The sequence below is a fragment of the Pelodiscus sinensis genome, chromosome 3 (assembly GCF_049634645.1).
Source record: "Pelodiscus sinensis isolate JC-2024 chromosome 3, ASM4963464v1, whole genome shotgun sequence".
In the NCBI taxonomy this organism is placed as follows: Eukaryota; Metazoa; Chordata; order Testudines; family Trionychidae; genus Pelodiscus; species Pelodiscus sinensis.
Window position 1 is genome coordinate 199,726,797 of NC_134713.1, and position 18,430 is coordinate 199,745,226.

Sequence of the window (18,430 nt, forward strand, 5' to 3'; positions counted from 1 at the left end):
GGCGCCCCCCCCCCAGCGCGCGCTCCTAGCCGGCGCGCTGGCCCCGCCCCCTTCCCTGAGGGAGCGAGCGGGCCCCGCGGCATGAGGCGGCGCCGGGAGCGGGGGCAGCGCAGGGCCCGGGCGGGCCGCTTGTCCGCGCGCTGAGCCGCTGCCGCGCGCCGGCCCATGGCGCCATGTTCACCTTCGTGGTGCGCGACGAGAACAGCAGCGTCTACGCCGAGGTGTCCCGCCTGCTGCTGGCCACCGGCCACTGGCGCCGCCTGCGCCGCGACCACCCCCGCTTCAACCTCATGCTGGGCGAGAGGAACCGCCTGCCCTTCGGGAGGCTGGGTAAGGCGGCGCGGCCAGGCAGCCTGCGGGGCGACATGCAGGGCCAGGCCGCGTGCAATGCAACATGCAGGGCCAGGCCGCGTGCAATGCGACATGCAGGGCCAGGCAGCGTGCAATGCAACATGCAGGGCCAGGCCGCGTGCAATGCAACATGCAGGGCCAGGCAGCGTGCAGTGCGACATGCAGGGCCAGGCCGCGTGCAATGCAACATGCAGGGCCAGGCCGCGTGCAATGCGACATGCAGGGCCAGGCCGCGTGCAATGCAACATGCAGGGCCAGGCAGCGTGCAGTGCGACATGCAGGGCCAGGCAGCGTGCAGTGCAACATGCAGGGCCAGGCCGCGTGCAATGCGACATGCAGGGCCAGGCCGCGTGCAATGCGACATGCAGGGCCAGGCAGCGTGCAGTGCAACATGCAGGGCCAGGCAGCGTGCAGTGCGACATGCAGGGCCAGGCAGCGTGCAGTGCGACATGCAGGGCCAGGCAGCCTGCGGGGCGACATGCAGGGCCAGGCAGCGTGCAGTGCGACATGCAGGGCCAGGCAGCGTGCAATGCAACATGCAGGGCCAGGCAGCGTGCAATGCGACATGCAGGGCCAGGCAGCGTGCAATGCGACATGCAGGGCCAGGCAGCGTGCAATGCGACATGCAGGGCCAGGCAGCGTGCAATGCGACATGCAGGGCCAGGCAGCGTGCAATGCGACATGCAGGGCCAGGCAGCGTGCAATGCGACATGCAGGGCCAGGCAGCGTGCAATGCGACATGCAGGGCCAGGCAGCGTGCAATGCGACATGCAGGGCCAGGCAGCGTGCAATGCGACATGCAGGGCCAGGCAGCGTGCAATGCGACATGCAGGGCCAGGCAGCGTGCAATGCGACATGCAGGGCCAGGCAGCGTGCAATGCGACATGCAGGGCCAGGCAGCGTGCAATGCGACATGCAGGGCCAGGCAGCGTGCAATGCGACATGCAGGGCCAGGCAGCGTGCAATGCGACATGCAGGGCCAGGCAGCGTGCAATGCGACATGCAGGGCCAGGCAGCGTGCAATGCGACATGCAGGGCCAGGCAGCGTGCAATGCGACATGCAGGGCCAGGCAGCGTGCAATGCGACATGCAGGGCCAGGCAGCGTGCAGTGCGACATGCAGGGCCAGGCAGCGTGCAGTGCGACATGCAGGGCCAGGCAGCGTGCAGTGCGACATGCAGGGCCAGGCAGCGTGCAGTGCGACATGCAGGGCCAGGCCGCGTGCAGTGCGACATGCAGGGCCAGGCCGCGTGCAGTGCGACATGCAGGGCCAGGCCGCGTGCAGTGCGACATGCAGGGCCAGGCCGCGTGCAGTGCGACATGCAGGGCCAGGCAGCCTGCGGGGCGACATGCAGGGCCAGGCAGCCTGCGGGGCGACATGCAGGGCCAGGCAGCCTGCGGGGCGACATGCAGGGCCAGGCAGCCTGCGGGGCGACATGCAGGGCCAGGCAGCCTGCGGGGCGACATGCAGGGCCAGGCAGCCTGCGGGGCGACATGCAGGGCCAGGCAGCCTGCGGGGCGACATGCAGGGCCAGGCAGCCTGCGGGGCGACATGCAGGGCCAGGCAGCCTGCGGGGCGACATGCAGGGCCAGGCAGCCTGCGGGGCGACATGCAGGGCCAGGCAGCCTGCGGGGCGACATGCAGGGCCAGGCAGCCTGCGGGGCGACATGCAGGGCCAGGCAGCCTGCGGGGCGACATGCAGGGCCAGGCAGCCTGCGGGGCGACATGCAGGGCCAGGCAGCCTGCGGGGCGACATGCAGGGCCAGGCAGCCTGCGGGGCGACATGCAGGGCCAGGCAGCCTGCGGGGCGACATGCAGGGCCAGGCAGCCTGCGGGGCGACATGCAGGGCCAGGCAGCCTGCGGGGCGACATGCAGGGCCAGGCAGCCTGCGGGGCGACATGCAGGGCCAGGCAGCCTGCGGGGCGACATGCAGGGCCAGGCAGCCTGCGGGGCGACATGCAGGGCCAGGCAGCCTGCGGGGCGACATGCAGGGCCAGGCAGCCTGCGGGGCGACATGCAGGGCCAGGCAGCCTGCGGGGCGACATGCAGGGCCAGGCAGCCTGCGGGGCGACATGCAGGGCCAGGCAGCCTGCGGGGCGACATGCAGGGCCAGGCAGCCTGCGGGGCGACATGCAGGGCCAGGCAGCCTGCGGGGCGACATGCAGGGCCAGGCAGCGTGCAGTGCGACATGCAGGGCCAGGCAGCGTGCAGTGCGACATGCAGGGCCAGGCCGGGGCACAACAGGGCCAGGCAGCGTGCAATGCGACATGCAGGGCCTGGCCGGGGCACAACAGGGCCAGGCGGCGTGCAATGCGACATGCAGGGCGAGGCCGGGGCACAACACGGCCAGGCGGCGTGCAATGCGACATGCAGGGCGAGGACGGGACACAACACGGCCAGGCGGCGTGCAGTACAACACGCAGCGCTTGCAGGGCGAGGACGGGACACAACACGGCCAGGCAACGTGCAATGCAACATTCAGGGCGAGGCCGGGGCACAACACGGCCAGGCAACGTGCAATGCAACATGCAGGGCGAGGCCGGGGCACAACACGGCCAGGCAGCGTGCAATGCGACATGCAGGGCGAGGCCGGGGCACAACAGGACCAGGCAGCGTGCAATGCGACATGCAGGGCGAGGCCGGGGCACAACAGGACCAGGCAGCGTGCAATGCGACATGCAGGGCGAGGCCGGGACACAACAGGGCCAGGCAGCGTGCAATGCGACATGCAGGGCGAGGCCGGGACAAAACAGGGCCAGGCAGCGTGCAATGCGACATGCAGGGCGAGGCCGGGACACAGCACGGCCAGGCAGCGTGCAATGCAGGCAGGCAGGGCGAGGCCGGGGCACAACAGGACCAGGCAGCATGCAATGCGACATGCACGCCGAGGCCGGGGCACAACTGGGCCAGGCAGCGTGCAATGCGACATGCAGGGCGAGGCCGGGGCACAACACGGCCAGGCAGCGTGCAGTGCAACACGCAGCGCTTGCAGGGCGAGGACGGGACACAACAGGGCCAGGCAACGTGGAATGCGACATGCAGGGCAAGGCCGGGGCACAACACGGCCAGGCAGCATGCAATGCAACATGCAGCGCGAGGCCAGGACACAACAGGGCCAGGCAGCGTGCAATGCGACATGCAGGGCGAGGCCGGGACACAATACAGCCAGGCACCGTGCAATGCGACATGCAGGGCGAGGCCGGGACACAATACAGCCAGGCAGCGTGCAATGCGACATGCAGGGCGAGGCTGGGGCACAACACGGCCAGGCAGCGTGCAATGCAACATGCAGCGCGAGGCCAGGACACAACAGGGCCAGGCAGCGTGCAATGCGACATGCAGGGCGAGGCCGGGACACAATACAGCCAGGCAGCGTGCAATGCGACATGCAGGGCGAGGCCGGGGCACAACACGGCCAGGCAGCGTGCAATGCGACATGCAGGGCGAGGCCAGGACACAACACGGCCAGGCAGCATGCAATGCGACATGCAGGGCGAGGCCGGGGCACAACACGGCCAGGCAGCGTGCAATGCGACATGCAGGGCGAGGCCGGGACACAACACAGCCAGGCAGCGTGCAATGCGACATGCAGGACGAGGCCGGGACACAACACGGCCAGGCAGCGTGCAATGTGACATGCAGGGCGAGGCCGGGGCACAACACGGCCAGGCAGCGTGCAATGCGACATGCAGCGCTTGCAGGGCAATGACGGGACACAACACGGCCAGGCAACGTGCAATGCGACATGCAGCGCTTGCAGTGCAAGGCCGGGCCACAACACGGCCAGGCAGCGTGCAGTGCAACACGCAGCGCTTGCAGGGTAAGGCCGGGGCACAACACGGCCAGGCAGCGTGCAATGCAACGCACAGCGCTTGTGGGTGTGGATGGGCCAGACCCCGTGCATTTTATCTTAATCCATAGGATGAAGTGACTGTCTTCCACGACAGGATGTTTTCTGGTGTCTGTGGAGATGTAAATTTAGATGCTTTTGTGCACACTGGGAAATGTGACTAGTGTGTGCTGCATTGTGTAGATTTGGGTGTTGTCTGCTGCAACAAGGGGTGGCGGAGGCTTGGCAGCGGCAGTAGCAAAGGATTTGCCTTCGGGAAGTATAACAGCATATCTGGAATGTAGTAGAGTGGTGCTTATTTTTATTAAGCAGTGGCTTAAACTTAGCCTTTGTTAAAATACGGCATTTTTATTTAAAGATTAACATATCCAATTGTAGAAATTAGTCATTTGGGGCTGTGTTAACATTTCCAGTCACATCTGTATTGCATTAAGCATTTTTATGGTTCTGTTCCATTTTAATGTGGAGTCTTACAAGAATTTTAGAACTGCTCTCTACTTATAGCACAGTATCTTCTAATATTAGAAAACAGGAACAAAGGGATGCTTAGGATCCAAAACTTCACCAACATCATACTATATTATGAGCTGTCTGCAATTTTCAGCTGGAGAGAATGTTAATGAAATCAAATTACTATTGAAAATTTTGAGATAGCATATTGAAACGTTGCCTAGTTTGGTATGGAAAGCAAGGCCAGCTGGCTCCACAGAATGCACCCTCCCTTTCTTGAGTGATTTCCCCAAGCCGCAGAAGTGCTGAGGGGTGGAGATGCCCACTCTGCTTTTCCTTTCTCTAGGAAGCTCTCTGACCCTTAAAGAAATAATTAATACATTTCTTTATCGTGTAGTGTTTTTCACCTTTTTGGACTTCCACTGTTGGAATCATTTGTTGAAAAAAGTTCCTTGCCCTTTTTTGAAATCTTGAGAGTGAGTTTGGGATCAGTATTGATTAAAATTTAACATATAACTCTGCTTGTATGACAAATGCATGCCTGTGGTTTATCATTCATCTCTCCATATGGTCACAACTTTTCTCATAGGAGAAAATGAGTTCTGCTTTGTTGAGAGAAAAGTAATTTAGTAATTCAGTTGTGTAAAATGTGATTTGCAATGTATTTTCTTGCTACAGATTTTTTTTTTATGTATCTTAATGCAAAAAGATGAGTCATTTGTAAATGGGGACAGAGAAATTATCTCTAGCTGGTGTTAAGATGTGATTTGTTCAGTTTTTAGATCCTCTTATAAAACAGCTTTGCCCGGATTTTTTATGAAAGCGTGTCCCTTTTGTCGTTGTTGTTTGAGTTAATGTATCATTTTGAATTTGGCCCAATGAACAGAGAAATGACTCATAAAAGTTCTGAATAGAATTTGGCATGGTGGCCTGTTTCTCTTCAGGAGATGGTGGGTACTGGATTAAGCAGTCATGATGTATTCAGATGCAAGTATCTTGCTCTCAGAAGGTGTGGTTCATTCAGGGCTGTCCTTTGTGTTGTCTAACAGCACTGGAAGAATGCTGCTTTGCTACCGAAAACCCTGCCTGGGGTCACATAGAACTAAGGTTTTCTCTTCTGCTAGAAAGCAGGGATTGACACAGTGAATGGGCTGTGTAAGCACTGGGAGGTGGGAAGGAATCAGAGTTCTCACTTTGGTGTGAACCAAAGGAATAGAAGGCCTTAAAACACTCTTCTTATTCAGAACTGGCTGTGAAGAGTCTAGTGTGGAACTCAGCCGTACTGCAGTGAAAAACTTTCAGTGCTACTACTTGAGCAAAAGCCATATCTGTGCTTGCTTTGTGCAGTGCCCAGGCGCACGCCATCCATTACTCAGAGGGGTCGCTGTGTTAGTCTGTAACTTTAGAAATAAGTGGCCCTGTGGCACCTTAGACACTAACCAAAATATATAGAATCATGAACTTTCATGGGTAAAACCCACTTCCTCAGATGAATCCATTACTGAGAGAGGCAGGAAAATAAACATCATGGAAACTGGCTTGGGGACGTAGCTCTGTGACAGGCTTCCCTTAGCCCTCTAAGTCCATGTGGTTTGGCTCTGCAAGTCTAGCAATGGACATGCTAGAGGAGAGAAGTGGTGTGTCCTGTGGAAAGACTGATCCCACTCCCTGAACCTCACATCCCATTAGGCGGTTTTGTTTTTTTATTTATTGAAAGCAGATTGTTTGATTTTATTTAATCCCTCCTTAGCAGTGACGCAAACAGAAGTAAGCTGAACTGTCACTCTTTAAGCTGGTCCAGCACATCTACTGTAGGTGCAAATAGGTAAGCTTTGAGGCCATCTTACAAAATTGTCATAAGAAATTTACCAACCTGGGCACAAAACGTAGGTACCCACTCTTTACCCTGACAGCTTGTGGCAAGGTCACAGCTAGTTATAGTTACTGGCCTAGTGTAGTCTTAACTCCCCTTGAGCAGGGTGGCAATTAAACTTTTGCTGATCTGATCTGCAAGGTTATTGGTAACCCAAATTTAAAAAAATATTTTACTGAACTAGAAACTATAGCGGTGTCTCATTTTTAAAAAATGGTGACTAATTTATGGTGTTTGATAGTGGGAATTGTACACCTGGTAGGACATACTACCATGATTCACTAATATGTAGCCACCAACACAAGTCCCCAAAATGAAAATTTTAGATAAAAATTTGAAGAAAATGTTGAAATTGCCAGAATTGTTTGTCAACTTTGCATAGCAGTAGAATTATGAGCTAGGAACATGCAACAAAACTGAGGCAGTGTGTTAGGCTACTAACAAACTGGTAGATAATTTATTTTTAACTAGTTTCTTACTAGCTGTGTTTTTCCTCTGAAAGTTCAGTTGTTAAAGCAGTGCTCATAATAAGTCATTTTTGCCAGCCATGTTTCTATAGGAGATATTTGTTTTCCAATCATATAACCGGGCCTCTCCTTGTGCCACCACTCCCATCTCGCCCCTCCCGAAAACTTACGTGGAAGCACACTCTACAGGCCTCTCACAGATTTTCCATAGACGGGGTTCACTGTCAACACAAACACCCTGTTAGATCCCAGGGGGCCTGTTAAAAGTAACAGGAACATCATCATGCAAATCCTTTGCATCTGCACCACCCAAGGCATCCCTTCCCTTCTCTTACAGCCTTGTATTTCTGCCAGGGATTTGTGCTACTGCTCCTAGAACCTTTTTCCCCTCCAGAAGAGGGGCATTTCTTAGCACAGAGGGGTGTTTTACTGAAAAGTCATCATTACCTACATGGAGAGAAGATGGCTGATAGTAGATGGCTCTTCAATACAGCAGGCAAAGGCTGAAGCACACCTTAGTAAGTGGCAGTAATTAACCATGACACAATTTATCAAGGCAGCTGGTAGATTCTCAGTTATCTGGAGTCTTGAAATTAAGATTGGCCTGTCTACAAATGTGCTGTGGCTCAACTGCAAGTCATTGGGCTGGATGCAGGAATCAGTGGGTGGAATTCTAGTCTTGGTTAAGCAGGCAGCCAGACTAAATAATCTCAGAGGTCCTTTCTGGCCTTAAAACTTTCAGGGGAGAGAAATGAAGGCAAACCTAGGCTGCATTTGCTGTTGTGCAGGATTCCAGAGGGGAACAGAGTTTGAAGAATGATGAGAACAGATGCAGAGTCATTGCTGATCCTATGGGAGGCTGTGTTCAGACTCAGGGTTTTTTTCGAAAAAAGTAGCCTTTTTTCTAAAAAACTTCACCTGCGTCTAGACTGCAGCCGTGTTCTTTCAAGATTAAATCGAAAGAACGCAGCTTTTCTTTCGACGGCGGTAAACCTCATTTCACGAGGAAGAATGCCTTTTTTCGAAAGTGCTCTTATGAAAAAAGGCGTTCTTGAATGCCAACAGGGCTTTTTAGAAAGAGAGCATCCAGACTCACTCGCTGCTTTCTTTTGAAAAAGCGGCTTGCTTTTTCGAAAGCACTGCTTGCAGTCTAGACGCTCTTTTTCAAAAGAGGCTTTCGAAAGAGGCTTGCAGTCTAGACATAGCCGGAGTGCCTTCTTCCAGGGAGTGCAGTGTGTGGAAGTTGAGAGATCTGCATGTGTCTGGGGAGAAGAATCTGCCCCCTTGCAATGAAATATGTTTCATGGCTGCTGTCAGGATTGTTCTGAACAGCTCTCTCCTTTTTTCAGTAAATTGGGACAGTTGTCTAATCCCATAAAAAATATGTGGGACTATATTCCTGAAATAGCGCCTGCATTTGCTTCCTAACATTAGGAATGGTTCCCCTTGGCTTGACATTCCCTCCAGCATCTTGCTGTGCATCTTTTTTGCCTATAGCTGTTCTTTTAATGTAAAATCTTAAAGTGCCTATGTATAAATATAAAGGCAGAAAAGGACAGTAGAGCAACCTCTTCTAGCAGTAACACAATAAAATGTGCTTAATGGATTCCTCTTTATTTTAAAGACAATTCAGTACAGGTTGAACCCCTCTAGTCTAGAAGCTTCAGGGGGTAGCTGATTTAGTCTGTACAGGATAAACTTAAAAAACAACAAATGGTCTGGTAGCACTTTATAGACTAACAAAACATATAGCTTTTGTGGGCACAGCCCACTTCTTCAGATGACCGGAGTTTTGAGTTTAGGATGTGCACAGACCCAAAATAAATAGGGGAGAAGGGGGAAGGAAAAAAAAGGAAGGGGGCAGGAAACACGGAACAGAGAGTATGAAAATATCAAAGGGAAAAACAGGAAGGCAGAACTAGCAGTCAGTAAGCACCTGAAGATTGGATAGTTAAAATGAAGCAGATAAGGATCAAAGGCGATAGATAGGAAGGGTACTAAGGCAAGAATCTACACACAGGTTCTTCCTAGTCTCACCTAGCCCATCCATCTGGTTTAGCTGCCATTTCTGTTCAGAAGCTTCAGAGGTTTAGCTGAGTTAGTCTGTAACTGGAAAAACTAAAACCAGTAGCCTAGCAGCACCTTAAAGACTAACAATATCATTTACATGTTTTATGAGCTTGCATAGGCACAACCAAATGGCAGACTTTTTTTCTAGCTGGTGAACCTCAGGGAACTAAGGATATTTGAGGTGCTCTGAGCAAATGACACATGGCCACTATCTGTTGTAGGGGCAAGGTTGGGACATTTTGGAAGGAGGTTTGGTTCATTCCAGATATCTAGGAAATATACTTATTTGTGGAATACCAAGTAGGCACAAGTGACAACTAGCACCAGACTAAGGAAGCATATAAGGCGCATATAACTGACTACTGGAAATAGTTAAACCTAACTTAGAATTGTCTTCGCTAAGCTACACTTTATGGTGTAACCTGGTCCCAATGGCAGCATCACATGTTTATCTGGAATACTGTATAACAGAAAGGTATACTTTTTTCTCTTTTTCCTAGGGTTCCTCAACAATCAATGTCCCCCCCCCCCCTTTTTTTTTTTAACTGAAGAGTTTTTCTTAACTCTGTATTTCCTCTTATAGGTCATGAACCTGGACTTGTGCAGCTGGTAAATTACTACAGGGGAGCGGACAAGCTTTGTCGCAAAGCTTCCTTAGTAAAGTAAGTATTCCACTGAAACCTTTTAGTGTATTCTAATACAACTAAATATTAAATAAGTTCTGTATGATGATTGAGTAAAAGCACCAAATTTTTCGTTAAAAAGCCTACTGTTCAGAGGTTATTCAGCAATCTTCAGAAGCTGCATCTGGTTTTTTTTTTTCCCCCATGTAGTCATTTGTGGGCACAAACAGCATTTCAGTTTGCAGATACTGGACTTGATTTTCATGAGCAAGCAGGTCTTTTTTATGTAGATTTGATGTAAACAATCCCCAATACCAGAGAATAGACTAGTCCTTGAGATTCACAAAATTATTTCTATATGGCTTGTGTTTTGTGATCAGTGTCTCTTTTCTAAAGTGTAAGCTGGCTTCCCTCTTAATCCAAGGGGGAGCCAGTGCTTTTGGTTGCTTAAAAATCCCCAGTGACTGATCAAAAACATTTTGGCAAAGGATTTCAAAACAATTTACCATAGTCCAAAAACAAACACAAAACATATAGAAAATGCCATAAAGCAAATCGCTTGGTTCTAGCTTTAAGTAAAACCAATAGCATGTGTCCAAGGAGACACCAAAGCTGCTTCTTGTGTCAGCATGTAAAACTAGCTTTACTACTGAGGTCAATGGGAAATTTTCCACTGATAACAGAGTGTTTGGACTGGATCCATGGCTCCCATTTAGAGAAAATTGTTTTTCCAAATATCCTAGTTCAGTGGTTCCCAACCTATGGTCTGCAGACCTCTGGTTGTCCACGACGGTACTGCAGGGAGCCCGTGGAAAGTTTAAAAATAAGGATTGGGCTCACCACTGTGGGCCTGATCCTTACTTTTCTTTTTCTTTTTTTTATTTTTACTTTCCCTTTTCTTTTTTTTTCTCTGCCCCCAATGAGGGGGGTTTGTGAAACTTTAATAGATTGAAAAGGGGTCCATATGCTTGAAAAGGTTGAGAACCACTGTCCTAGTTCGCCATTCTGATTACCTCATCTTTCCCAATCAAGTTCCATCACACAGCAATTTTTGCAGGGGCTTGTGAGTTAGGACTCAAGATTTCCAGGGAAAAATCTTTGTTGGTTTCTCAAAAAGATTTGTCCAAATAACATAGCAGTATCTATCTGGAGTAACCATTTTATTATTATTTTTGCCTTTTATCAAAATGGTGTCAAATATTCTGAAATATTAAAAATAAAATAGAAAGCTCTAGATTAATAATTTATAACAACATTTATTTAGAAAAATGAGTGCTTAGAAACATCTTTAGAAGAGAGGAACTTACAACAAATCTACTGTATTACAATATTTACCGATTTCTAAAAAATATTTTGTTCTACTAATTTTTCCCTATTTTGTTCTTTACTAATTTTAAAGCAATGGTCCCCAACGCGGTGCACCCGCGGAGCAATCTGGGCTGGCCCCGCCCCCGGGCGTGCGGCAGGTGCCAGCCCCGGGCGCATGGGCAGCCTCTGCCCCGGGGTCGTGGTGCATGCCGGTGCCGGCCCCGTGCAGGCGGCGGCTGGGCGGCCCCTACCTGGGGTTGCAGCACATGCCGGTGCCGGCCCCAGGGCGCATAGTGCCTGGGCGGCCCCTGCCCGGGGTCGCAGCACATGCCGGTGCCGGGCGTGAGGCGCCTGGGCGTCCCCGCCCCTAGGCGCTCAGCAGCCCCAAAACGTTGGGGACCACTGCTTTAAAGAGAAGACTATTTCAGCAAGTTAATAGAAATATATATAGTACACTATTATTAGTATTGAATATGGATTAATCATTTTCACTAGCAGGAGAGAGGCCTGTGTTAACCTACATTTAACAAGTATAAATTATCATTATCTTGGCAGCAGGTATGTTCTAGGATTACCAAGACTAATGAGCTGATTATCTTTTCCAACTAGGCTAATCAAGACAAGCCCCGAGTTATCAGAATCCTGCACATGGTTCCCAGAATCATATATGATTTATCCAACTAATCTAAAGACTCCAGTGGCTCCAGCACAGAATGGAATTCACCATCTTATAAACAACTCCAGAACAGATGAAAGGGAAGTGTTCCTGGCTTCCTACAACAAGAGGAAGGAGAGTGGGGAGGGGAACGTCTGGATAGCCAAATCCTCTGCTGGTGCCAAAGGTTTGTTTCCCACTGAGATGCACCAGTTCTTTTCTGTTCTTGTTGTTTGATTTGTGGAATTTAAAAAAAACAGTGAAATGATTATTTTCCCCGGATCATATCTAGCCACAGTTGAAACATACCATTTTGATAGACGCATGGCTCTGCACTTTGGGCCTTTACATAAAGGCCGCATAGAACTATGTTCTCTGCTCCGAGGGAACTGATTAAAAGTACAAACTGTCATACTCTGTCTGATATTGGGGGGAGAGGATGAATACATGACCTCAAATGACCTACCCTACCTGATGCTGTAAACACGCAGTACTGCTCCCTAGCAGAGCTCTTTGTGTGGGGAATTCCACAATGAGAGACATGACATCTGTTACAAAGCCACGTGTTGGAAGATGTCATTGTGCTGTTTGTGTGCCATCTTTCAGCTGAGACACAAACCAAGAGGAAAGAGAATGTCTTTCTCAACATTCAGCTGGGACTAAGATCTGGGTTTCAGTTCCAGGATCTTCCATAGACTCTGCTTGGGCAAACCATTCCTTCCTTCATTCAGTTTCCTACCCATAAAAAAGAGATGATCATCTACTCACAGTGTTAGGAGGGTAAATTCATTAATGTTTTACCCAAGGCACCCAATGGTATAGTCAGGACTGCTAAAGGGGCGGGGGAGCTGCAAAGGGGGAAGTTGTCTTGGGGCCCAGCAGTGTAAAAGGGCTGGAGTCCTGGCCCCTTTAAATCACCACTGGAGTTCCACATGGTGCAGTCCAGGCAATGCTGAGGGCTTGCTAGGGGAAGCTAGCCCCTAGCCCTGCCTCTTCTGCCTGAGGGGCACCCCTCCCCCAAGCCCCACGTTGCCCAGGGCCCCACAAAGTCTATCGCCAGTCCTGAGTACAGTGTACGGTACCTTTATAAGTATAGTGCTAGACAGAGTCATGATATTTTACTGGAGGCAAATACTGAGCCAAAATAGAATATAGGAGAAAATCATGCAGCAGCAATGTGGAAAGAGATTTGACAGTGATACAGTAAACATAGGTTTATGGGCTGAATTGGGAGGAGATAAAGACAGAGTAGTAGGTAAGATCCACGGGGGCTGGGGTGGGGGGGTGATTCCTCTTAGTTCAGTGTTAGATCACGGTTTGCTCCAAGAATTGATGTAGATCAAGCAGCAGAGTACTATATGTAAAAGGAACTGCCAAAATTATTTAAAGTGTTAGAGGGCATGCTGTATAAGAGGAGACTGGATAAGACAAAAAGGAGGCCTATATAACTATTTAAAAAAAAACAAAACACCAGAGGATTTAATTTTAGGGTGATAGGGTTACATAAGATGAGAAGTAATTTTTTAGAGATGGGGGGACCCTGTTCTGCAAACATATACATGCAGGTAGCACCCCTGCACTCAGTATTACACCCAAGTAATGTCTTGGTGTGCAGAATAGAGCCTCCTGAAATAGGAAAAAATAGACATCTCTGGGTACCTAGAGCAGGAGTTGACAACCTTTCAGAAAGTATTGCGTCCAGTTCTGCGCCGCCCCCCCCCCCCCCCCACTATAGAAAGGATGTGGACGCATTGGAGAGGGTCCAGCGGAGGGCGACCAAAATGGTTAGGGGGCTTGAGCACATGACCTATGAGGAGAGACTGAGGGATTTGGATTTGCTGAAGGGAAGAGTGAGAAGATTTGCACAAGAGAAAAGTGAGGGGGGATTTGAGAGCAGCCTTCAACTTCCTGAAGGGAGGTTCCAAAAAGGATGGAGAGAGGCTGTTCACAGTAGTGATGGATGGCAGAACAAGGAGCAATGGGCTCAAATTACAGTGGGGGAGGTCTAGGTTGGATATTAGGAAAACTGTTTCACTAGGAAGGTGGTGAAGCACTGGAACGGGTTCCCTAGAGAGGTGTTGGAGTCTCCCTCCCAAGAGGGTTTTAAGTCTTGACTTGACAAAGCCCTGGCTGGATTGATTTAGTTGGGATTGGCCCTGCCTTGGGCAGGGGGCTGGACTTGATGACCTTCTGAGGTTGCTTCCAGCACTATGATTCTGTGAGAAGTAGTGTGCCAAGATTTAAATTCTTCACTTCTATTTATGGATCTGTGTGCTGGAGGGAGCGGGGGGGGGGGGGGCGGTGGAGGGGGGCAGGCTGGATACAGTGATCATATTTTCTGAACCAGCTGCAGCTAGGGAGAACGGTTTAACTTAAATTATTAAACAGATTGAGAGTTTTAACTTTCTCATGTTAGTTTATAAAGTAAAATATTAATTAATATCTAACACAAAAGGTTTCAATGTTTTCTTTATGGACGGGGTGAGGAACCTTTTTTGGGTCGTAGGCCACTGACTCAGAAAAAATCAGTTGGGGACCACACAAGTGAGAAGCAAAAAAACTCCAAAACCCACCAACGCTCACTGATGTGGCCCCCAACTGAGACACCTCGCTCCTCTTGTGCTCCAGCCTCACTGGGTGAAGGGAAGAGACTGGGAGGATTGAGGTTCAGGGTTCCCCATAGGTCATATTTACTTTTCTAGGGTTCCAGAATTAGTGGATTTTATGGGCCCCCTTAGGCTCTGGGGTAGGGACAAAAATGAGGGGTTCAGTGTGAGACAGGGCTGCCAGCAAGTGCGATAGTTGCAGGATCTGGGAGGAGAGGGTGGGGTGCAGAAGGGGAAGAGGTTGCGAGCGCTAGGTGAGAGGTAAGGTGCCAGAAGCTGGCTGGGGGTAGGGTGTCTGACCACAGGAAGGGAGCAGAAACAAAGGGAGGGTGTAGTGTGTAGCCAGGAGGGAGAGTGCAGGCTGGGGTAGGGTGTCTGGCCAGGAAGGAAGGTGCAGGAGTAAGGGAGGGTGTTGAAGCAAGCTGGGGGTGCGGGGACTTGGTGGGGGGAGGAGGGGGGGATTGGAGTGGGGGCGGTCTGAGCATGAGCGGGGATGCTTACCTGGCTTCACACCTCTTGTAGCAACTGCTGCGGCCATGCAGTCCTGGGCTGGCCCCAGAGGCACCGCTGAGGAGTATCAGCCACCTCAGCCCCAGTGTTGCCTCCTCCCACCATAGCCTCATCTGCTGCCAGGGAAGAGGGAAGGCTCCAGTGGAAGTACAGGCTCCCCACTGCATGGGAGAGGAGGGGCGGGGCTGAGCTCCTGCTGCACATGCCTCTGAAAATCGGCTCATGCGCCACTTTGGGCATGCATGCCATAGGCTGCTGACCCCTGACCCAGAGGAACAATCTTTATTAGCAAGATTGATTTTACCTCCGTGTTCTTAAACATGTTCATCATTCCAAATCTGCTGCAGAGAGACACACAGTAACATAGTCTCTATATATGTATGCACACGTCAGAATCCATTTGAAAAGTAATTATTTTCAATGATCATATCTAAGTGAAACTTCCTTTGCTTTACCTTTGTTTTTTGCATGTTAGGTGAAGGCATTCTTATTTCTTCAGAGGCTACTGAACTTCTGAACTTTATAGATGACCAAGGACAAGTGCATGTGATTCAGAAATATCTCGAAGAGCCTTTGCTGTTAGAGCCAGGCCATCGCAAGTTTGATATTAGGTAATGTTTTCTATTGATGCTTAGATTGCTTTTCAGTTCTTACTAAAAGAAGAGAAAATGCTTTTTCGCGAGTGAAAAGTGGCTGTTAAATCTAATTACATGCATTTGATCTCATATGCTGTCTTAAAAAAAGCCCCAAACTTTAATTAGTTTTCTTCTAATTTTCAGAAGCTGGGTTCTAGTGGATCACCAATATAATATCTACCTCTACAGAGAAGGCGTTCTGCGGACCTCTTCAGAACCATACAATAGTGCTAATTTCCAAGACAAAACCTGCCATTTGACCAATCACTGCATACAGAAGGAGTATTCTAAAAACTATGGGAAGTATGAAGAAGGAAACGAAATGTTCTTTGAGGAGTTCAATCAGTATCTGATGAGTTCTTTGAACGTTACACTGGAAAATAGCTTGTTATTGCAGATCAAACAAATAATAAGGTAACTTGATGATTGTTTTGTTAGAGTAACACCCAAAGGCACCCCACTGCAATGGGTCCCTGATCGTGTTTAGACTGTGTACAGAGTAAGAGGCAGACCTTGACTCAAAAAGCTCACAGTCTAAGTAGACAAAACACACATGCATGATATTCCTATTTTACAGACAAGGAACTGATGTGCAGAGCGGTTAAGTGACTTGCCCAAGGTCACGTAGGAAGAGGGAGGAAAAGCAGGAAAATGACACTCTAGGCTTGTCTAGTCTAGGATATTTCCACAGGATGAATGGAGCTCTTTTAGTTTCCTGTTCTATGTGTGTGTAAATTTACAGAGAGATGTAAGCAAAAACTGTCCAAAGTATCCACTAATTTCAAGCCTGCATGGGACAGTGGGGGCCTAATTTTCAGAGGTGCTGAGCATTGACAGCTCAAACAGATGTCATCGGGAGCTACTAGTGCTTAGCACCCCGTTAGAGTTGGGATGATATAATATTAGTGATGAGTTGCTTCATTCAATCAGTGTGCTATCCGGTGTCCTGAATGAAGTAGCATCCTGTGAGAAATAATGTGAGTATGTTAATTACAGACCGTATTGTAATGCATACACACAGGAGGGCTGAAAGAAGGTTGCATGGGTTGAGCCTGCATAGATACAAATTTATACTCTCTGCTGTGGATATCTGCAGGTATAAATCAGCTGCTGAACCTTGTGGCTCTTCCAAGAATCAGTGGCAAAAAGTGCAGAATGTGGGGCTACTGATCGCAGGAGTCAATGCCCACACCAGCAGCTGCTCCTGACATTGCTGTACTGCTCCAGTCCAGGCCCTGTCCCTTCCATGTATTTGCCTGCATCTCCTGTTTTGAGGCATTCATGCCACTGAACACAGGAGCGCTACCCAAGACAGCTGCCAGTGAGCCTGTTGCTCGCCCCAGTGGGCAGGGCTGGCAGCCACACTAAGGAAGCTGCCACTGGCCCCGGGAGCAGCAGCCTCCCATACTGCTTCTTTTGTCACTGCAGTTCTGAGGGAAGCCTTGCAGCTCCACGGATACAGATTTATATCCACAGATATCTGTTTCTGTGGGTATAGAACTGTATTTGCACAGGGCTCTAAGCATGGGTGACCTTAATGTTGGGGGTTCCCCACCTTTGAGGGTTTCACATTGTAAACTGAGGTTTCTTTAGACCAGTGTTTTAAATAGTTGAAACACTGCTGCCTCGGTGGATTTCCCTGGCTATATGTGGATTCACTGCTGCTCCCAGCTTATTCCATCACTTTCTCAATGCGTGGTTTCTTCCCCCTTTTTCTGGAGAAGCTGGTGCTGGGCTGGATGGACCTGCAATTCTGTAGCCTGTGTGTTCCCAGAGGAACAAAGATACAGCAGGCAGGTCAAGGTGTCGTCGTCGCTGGGAAGGAAATCCATTCCAACTGGAAGCAGAAGAGTGTACTATAATCTCAGGCTTTTATAGTAATTTTGTAATCTAAAATATTTCAGTTTGGAGCACTCCAGTAACTTGCCTGGCAATAATGATGCAGGCTCTGCATTCCACCCTGTTGAAACCCGCTCTCACAGAATGATAGGAGCCCCCTGCAAGACATTCCCAGTGTGGTTTTCTCTTACAGCAAGTTGTTCCTGTCCCATAGCTGCTGAACCATGGCTTGACATTCTGTCATGAGCTGACACTTCTGGACACCTGCTCAAGCATGTAATCAGTGAGGCTTGTCCAGACTGCTGCATTTCTGCGGGCTGGTTTGCCTTTCACTCTGTTTCCCTGCTCGCAGACTGATTTGTGCAACCATGTGTTACACAACTGGGTTGGATTCATTATTGCTTGGCACTGAGGGGCGAGTCTGTTGCCCCCCTCCCACAGCGGACAAGGTCTAGTCTGGCCTGTTGGAGCAGCCCCTGCCTGTGGCGGAGGGGCCAGGTCAGTCCCGCCACTGGATAAGGACTACTCTGGCTGCCTGGTTGGAGCAGTCCCTGCCTGTGGCATGCCTCCCTGGCCAGGCCTACCTTGGACAGGGGCTACTCCAGTCAGAGCAGACCCTGCATGCAGTGTACCCATACCAGGTAACTGGAACTGGTAAATCTCTCCCACTAAGGAGTGAGGCTTACCAGTTAACCATTCCTCCCGTGGGGAGAGAGGAGAAGCGCAGAGCTGGATCTCCCCACCTGTCTACACAGTGTCTTTGAACACTGCTGCACGTGGGAATCCTCGGGGGCAGAAATCTTGGTAGGAGCTGTGTATTCTTCCTGCACAGCCCCCTGTAAACACCCCCCTTTTCATACACCAGATCCACCCTGTGAGGGGCCCTCTCACCACCAGCTGTACTCTTCCAGGCACTGCCCTCCAGCAGTGCCCACACCACTGTCCGAGCCCCCTTCCGGGGAAGGTGGTTGTTCCCTCTGCTCACATCCCAAGGTCCTCTCTTTCTCAGAGCACCCTGATCGCCTTCTTAGGAGCTAAAGCCTGGGAGCTTGTCTGGCCAGAGCTCCCCTAGCCCTGCCTTGCGTCCTCAGCCCTGCTCTAGCTCCAGGGAGCCTCCTGCTTCCCTAGCAGTCAGGCCTTCACTGCTCTCTCCCTAGAGCAGCTGTCAGTTCTCCCTTTTATAGCTCCCAGC

The 18,430-nt window shown here is 50.4% G+C and overlaps 1 protein-coding gene across 4 annotated transcripts in view; it reads left to right on the forward strand.

Moving 5' to 3' along the window:
- The window catches only part of TTL (tubulin tyrosine ligase), a 36,608-nt gene continuing 18,178 nt past the window's right edge, over positions 1-18,430 (forward strand). For 2 of the 4 annotated variants that reach the window (XM_075925897.1, XM_075925899.1), the window contains exons 1-5: positions 1-330; positions 9,646-9,724; positions 11,603-11,835; positions 15,240-15,375; positions 15,544-15,813. In XM_075925897.1, the coding sequence (XP_075782012.1) occupies positions 174-330; positions 9,646-9,724; positions 11,603-11,835; positions 15,240-15,375; positions 15,544-15,813 (875 nt within the window). In that variant the 5' untranslated portion in view covers positions 1-173. The remainder of the gene's footprint in view (positions 331-9,645; positions 9,725-11,602; positions 11,836-15,239; positions 15,376-15,543; positions 15,814-18,430) is intronic. The other 2 variants (XM_075925898.1, XM_075925896.1) reach the window with 2 other exon arrangements.